The 6,000-nt window shown below is 48.2% G+C and overlaps 1 protein-coding gene across 5 annotated transcripts in view; it reads left to right on the top strand.

The window, feature by feature from the left end:
- Positions 1-3,578: 3,578 nt before the first annotated feature.
- ADAMTS9 (ADAM metallopeptidase with thrombospondin type 1 motif 9) overlaps positions 3,579-6,000 on the top strand; it is a 67,401-nt gene continuing 64,979 nt past the window's right edge. For 2 of the 5 annotated variants that reach the window (XR_014886483.1, XM_010718675.4), the window contains exon 1: positions 3,581-5,893. Coding sequence is in view for 4 of the 5 variants with exons in the window: in XM_010718675.4 (XP_010716977.1) it covers positions 5,800-5,893 (94 nt within the window). In the remaining variant the exon portion in view is untranslated. Of the gene's footprint in view, positions 5,894-6,000 lie in introns of all 5 variants that reach the window. The other 3 variants (XM_085236258.1, XM_019620186.3, XM_085236259.1) reach the window with 3 other exon arrangements.

Below are 6,000 nucleotides of genomic sequence, written 5' to 3'. Positions count from 1 at the left end.
GAGCTGTAGGCACCTGGCAGCAGAGCAGTGTGTGTGACCTGGGCACAAACCTGGAGTGACAGATCCTGAGCTTGCTGTGCCTGGCTGCTCAGAGCCATCATGAGAAATGGGCACGTGACTGCAGGCATTATATGTCTGAAAATGGAACATGCTTGACCCTCACTCATCCATGGCAAATACAACATAGCTGGGGAGAGACTAAATCACGTTTCAGGCTTTGTCACATGTTTATATACTGTCCACTGCCTAGACATCTGTCGTTCATTCCTCATCAGTGCTGTTCTCAGAGGTCAGGAGTGTAGGAGACTCCACCTTGATAATGAAATACAGCACTGTATACATGCTTGTCAGGTGGGTATTAACGAGCATGCTGTGGGGCTGTAAAATGCCTGCTGGAAATGGCACAGCTTCTGTATACCTCTGAGTGAATTGGTTTTTAACAGGAGTCTGGATTAGGAGTATGACATCTACATTTTCCAGCTATTGATGATGTTGTGATGGTTTGATAACAAGAGCAGAGTTCCTAGTACCATTCAAACACAACACTGCCAACATTTCCTCTGGGTAGATGCCTTTGCTTTTAGCTGGTTACCTCGTGATGCCCTTAGGGAAGAAGAGCTCTGTATCTGTAAAGCTGCTGAGCTTTTTCCTACTCTAGCAGAGGGTTGTATCCTATTATCTCTGGAGACAATCTTCTATTTAGGGAAAGAATGAAAACAACACTCCTAAAATACAGTTTTGCGCTTTAATGATCCCTGCACTGAAATATGGCATCGTATATATTCATGCTATGTGTGAGCTTAGGTGGGAGGGTAGAAATGATCACAGGTCAGGGCTCTATGCCCTTTGCCAAACTGACTCTCTGAGCCCCCTCTTCATAAGGTGATGGTAATATCTTGCAGAGCCATTTCAATAATTTGTTTATATGAATAAAAGTACATGGCTCAAAGGGTAAAGCTTTTTGTACCTGCAGAACTTCCAGTATCCCCAGGTCACCTTTTGGTGTGGGATGACGCAACATCTGCTCTGCTTAGTCCTCCTGCTAACGTTTTGGCAAAGACACCTGGAACTTAGCAAGGCTACACATGTATGTAATATCAAAAGTCAAAAGGAGTGCATTCAGGCCCTGTTTCATTTATGGCGTGTCAAAAACAAAGGACAAACCAACACAATGTTTCACTCGATGGCTTAATTTGCACAAATCCCCAAAGATCCAGAATTGTTTCCCAGCTACTTCAGGACCTGCCCCAGATTGCTGCCTGTGGTAAAAAGGGTTGGGGATGGGGGTCTGTAAGTGCTTGTCAGGCCAGAGGAGCTGCAAGGCTGTAGTGGGACCCAGGGGCTGGGCTGCTCAGGGCATGCTGTCCCACCCTGCAGATAAGAGGTGCACGCCGTACGTGAATGGTCAGCAGCAACGCTGGGAGCTGGGGAGGGGCAAACTGCAACCAGCACTTCTAAACAGAAAGCCTCAAGCGATCGTTACGTCCATCCGTGCTGACCTGAAACCAAAAAATCCCACACATTCACAGCATCTACGTGGGCTTTGCTGATCCTCCCACCCAGTCCCTTGTTCCTACTCATGAATCTGTTTTCCAGGGTCAAAATTGTTTCTAAGGTGAACAGAGAGTCAGTTCCCTTGCTTGTGAGGAGTGATCTAAGGGACGTGTTTTCTTTTCCTCCATCTTCTGTTCCCAAGTGCTAATTCCCCAACGTGTGCTGAGATGAATCTTCCTCTGCACATCACTGCCCTTTGCAGGAGCTTAAGTGGCTACTGTAGATGAATTATTCTGTATATTTAAATCCTTATAATCTGGATCAAAAGAGTAGACTTGGCACTGAAAATCAGTTTGAAAATTAACTGTACACCATGAGCCTGCAAGTTTCAGCCTCTCCAAAGCAATAGGAAAAGATTAAAAGGGCTTTTACTAAAAAAAATAAAGAACAGCCTTAACATAAATAGCCTTTAAAGAAAATCCTTTATGTGAAGAGAACATCTTCCAAAACTGAGAGAAATAAAGCACAGGGTGGTATTTTTGTTGCCAGAATAGGCAGAGAAGCAAACCAGGCTGAGGTTGGCAGTTTGAGGGGAATTAAATCTTTCACTTTCTGAGCACACAGATTAGACACCAGGAGAAAATATGTTTGTTCTCTTTGGTTATCTGGTGGCACTGAAGAACAGCCATCAAAGGGAAACATCTGCCTCCTGGGAGGCAAGAGAATGGATGCAGCAGATAAAGGTAGGTGACACCTGCCTCGAGAGGCAGAGCAGCACAGAAGAAAGATTAGTGACTGGGGATTGCACTCACCTGTGAAGAAAAGGTAAGTAGGGTGAAAAGGAGTGTGAAAACTGCAGGAAATGTGGTCTCCTCCTGTATTCTTGCAGTCATTTGTACTGCCTGAATTCCCTACTAAAGTTGTGTAAAGTTGCTGTTGTGACTGAGTTCTCCTTTTGTAGTTTACAGAAGAGGCAGTTGCAGCTCAACCTTTGCAGTATTTACCTAGGTAAAATTCTCAAGTTTTTCAAGGGGATTTTTCCATAGTAGTTACGGACTCTTAGAGGCTGCTTCTGTCCAAGTGAGGACTTGAAGCCTGCACAATTGCCATGCTGTAACTATCAATAGATCCTTCCTAATAGGAAGGTTATTTGAATTTAAGTTTGTAGCTTAGATTCTCTAATCTCCACGTAACCTATTTACTTATGCTACAGCTTTCATTCTGCACTTCCTAATCTCCAGCTGTAGAAATTCAAAGTGCTGCACATTGTGCCACTTTTCTGTCTGTCAATGGAAACAACATTGTTATAGGCAATGCTGCGCTCCTAGGACCATCAGAAAGCCTTGGTCTGGTCCCAGGAACACTTCAGGATCCTCCCAACTCTGACCCATCAGCTGAACCTACTTAGTTGCTCTATGGGTCAGCTCCTCACTTCTGAAGAAGGAAGGTTTTGATCTTTCCTTCTCTCGTGCACTATATGTGCCAAGGTTTCACATCAGAGACAAAACCCGTGATGATGCTTCTTCATACAACACTTCAGCCATCCCATCCAACCCACCCATGTCATAGGTATGAGCTGCCGCATATCACCCATGCCAGCTCCTGAACTCCTTAACCCCAGCCCTAGAGCCAAATTAACTGGTTGACTGGTAGAAAGCTGAGCCAGAAAGTAAAGCTTTGACAGACTTTTTAGAGACGTAGTCCAGTGGGCATGGTGGTAATGGGTTGGTGGTTGGACTAGATTATCTTAGTGGTCTTTGACAGCCTTAATGATTCTATGATTTTCTTATCTCAGCTCTTGCGTACACCAGCCCTGATGTGAGGAGGTGGTGAGGCTCAGCCCAGTGGACGCAGGGCGCTTGTGAAATCCCATCCCGGCATGGCAGCTGCCCCGGGGGCACGCAGATAAAGCAGCAGAGCTGTTTCCCAATACCTATGTGAAGGAGATGAGCAGGGCTGCGTCCCTCACCCATAACACAGAATCAGCTCCACGTAACCCTTCTCCCTCTAATCTGACTCAGCTTTTCTCTCTGTTTCCTCAGGCAACTCCACTCTCTCTCCCCAGCATTGCTCAAGGCCTGCTACTCCCATGCATGCCCCACCTAAGTGCAGGATGTGGTCTATGCTCCTGGATCTCAACCAGGCTATGGCCCATGCTCAGCCACAGCATATTCCTCTTTTCCAAAAGCATTGGGGCATATGTGAACATTGTGAGAAGGTTCTAGAAGACCGACAGGAGTTCAGTAATCCCAGCAGCCCAACGGACTGGCACGACAGCACGGGAGCTGATATTGCATTGATGGTAAGGCAGAGAAGGCTGAGAAAACAAGGCAGTCTCACCATGATGCAGTGATGTTTCAAGATACCCATTTATTTTTCTTCATCCAGAAGCCCCAGGACCACGATGGCTTTTCAGATTCTATCAGGACACAACAGAGCATGGGGAAGGGTGGGGATGTCATGCTTCTTCATGACCAGCCAGAGAAGGCTGCACAGCAGCCCCAGCAGGCTTCGCAGATTCAGTCAGTTCAGAATAGTTTGGTGGCTTTCCTATTCTAAGGACTTCTTTCTCAATGTGCATGAGCAAGCAATTAGCCATTAGGACAGAAAGATCATAGAACGGCTTGGGTTGGAAGGGACCCTAAAGAACCTTTGCAGCACTAGCATCACATGTGGCACAGGCTCACTCACAACAGATGAGTGCATGGAGATGCAGCCTTGTTTAGCTATTCTGAAGAGCTGTTCCTTTGCAAATGGCTGCTTGCACCAGTTCTAAAGCTGGACGCAAGAGACCCAATGCTGTTGTTAGAGCTGGCTGTATGCTGGCAATCCAAGGCTGGAAGCACTCTGGCTTTGCTGAGCCCGAGAAGGCAGCATGAGTGAATTACCTTAAATTAAACACTGTTCATACACAGAGGCATAACAGAGGCACAGTGGGAGCTTTGTGCCATTATGGGTTGCATTAGAGATGTGCTGATGTAGAACTCTACCAGTGTGAGGATTCCTGCTCAGCACTCAGCTGAGATGTGACCTCCTGGTGCAGGTGATGATCTGCTTGCATGTTCTTCTGTACTGATCATGTAAAATCTGCTAACGGATTTGTAGGGCTTCAGCAGATAGTTTAGAATACTTAGGAGGTGCTGTTTTGTCTAGAAGTGAATTTTGAACTGATTACTTTAAGGCTTTCTCTTTCTGCAGAAAGTAGTGGTGCTTCTGTTCTTTGTTTCAAGGGAAGTGCATGTGATGGGAACTTGCACTTCCACATCTATTTTCTTTTGCCTCGAAATTTCATAGCATCTTTCCTCGTGCTGGGGGGAAAGAACAACCAGTGCACAAGTGTGATGGACAGCAGGAGACAACGTTGAGCTGCATCTGGCTTTAAAGGATGGCTAAAATTTTTATCTAAAGCTTCAAAATTGTAAAACAAGACTAAAAAAAGAAAAGAAAAAAAAGACACCTTTTAGATAAGGAAATAACTTTCTTTTCCCTCAGGATGCTGAAGATAGCACAACACAAAAATAACTCTAAATAAAGTTGCTTAAAGTGCTTCATATCTGAGAAATGCAGAAGGAAAGCGATGGTATAAAAAGTGTTGCACGTGGATTCTTTGAGTATGCGTTCACTTCTTCAAGATTCCATAACCAGCATTTTTCTTTCTTTTTTTTTTATGCAAGAAAACTCCACTCTGCTGCCAATGAGTGAAGAAGTGGCTCTTCTCCCCAGGTCCTCGCTCTGCCCAGATCCCAATGGCGTTTCAGACCCGCCCGCCCCGTCCAGGCGCGGTACTGCCGCAGCGAGGACTTAGGCTAGCGAAAACTTGCGAATCCGGCGTTCCTCCGAATGAAAGAAAGTGACATGTTGGATGAGGGGGGTTGGTGGGAGGAGAGGAAGGGCTGTCCTGCTCCTGCGGGGCGGGATCTTTTTCTCCTGCTTGATCTATGGAGCCCGCCCCCTTAAATTGGCTCCCGGGAGCACCCCGTCCACCAGCCCGACGGGGGGAGAGGCGGAAAGCGAGGGAGTGCAGGCAGGCGGCCGGCCGGCCGGTTCCCCCGTCCCGGCCCGTCGGTCCGTCCCGGCCCCTCCGCCCCCCGCGCACCATGCGCGGCCCCCGGCGCCCCGCGCCCCGCCGGCCCGCCCGCCCCTAACGCCGCCCGGCTCCAGCGCTTCCCCCGGCACTGCTCCGGGGGGCGGGGAGGGGGGAGAAAGGGGCGAGAAAAAAAAAAAAAGGAAAAAAAAAAAAAAAAGGAAAAGAGCCTAAGCAAAGCGGGGGAAGGCTGGTTTCCTCTGAGGACAGCGCGCAGCACCATGCAGCTTGCGCCGCTGGCGCTGGCACTCACCACGCTCTTCATCGACGGCTTGAGGACGGGAGCGAGGAGGCAGAAGCTGCACCCCAGGCAAGGTACGGGGGTGCTCGGGGAATGGGAGGCGGCCCGGGGGTGCTGGGCTGCCGCCTCTGGGGGGCGAGGCGTCCGGCCTCCCCGCTCAGGGACATGTGCCTCTCTTCCT

This window comes from Meleagris gallopavo, chromosome 14, assembly GCF_905368555.1.
Source record: "Meleagris gallopavo chromosome 14, MGAL_WU_HG_1.1, whole genome shotgun sequence".
Taxonomy (NCBI): domain Eukaryota; kingdom Metazoa; phylum Chordata; class Aves; order Galliformes; family Phasianidae; genus Meleagris; species Meleagris gallopavo.
The sequence above is the reverse complement of the archived record's forward strand: the minus strand, read 5'-3'. Positions and strand labels throughout refer to the sequence as shown.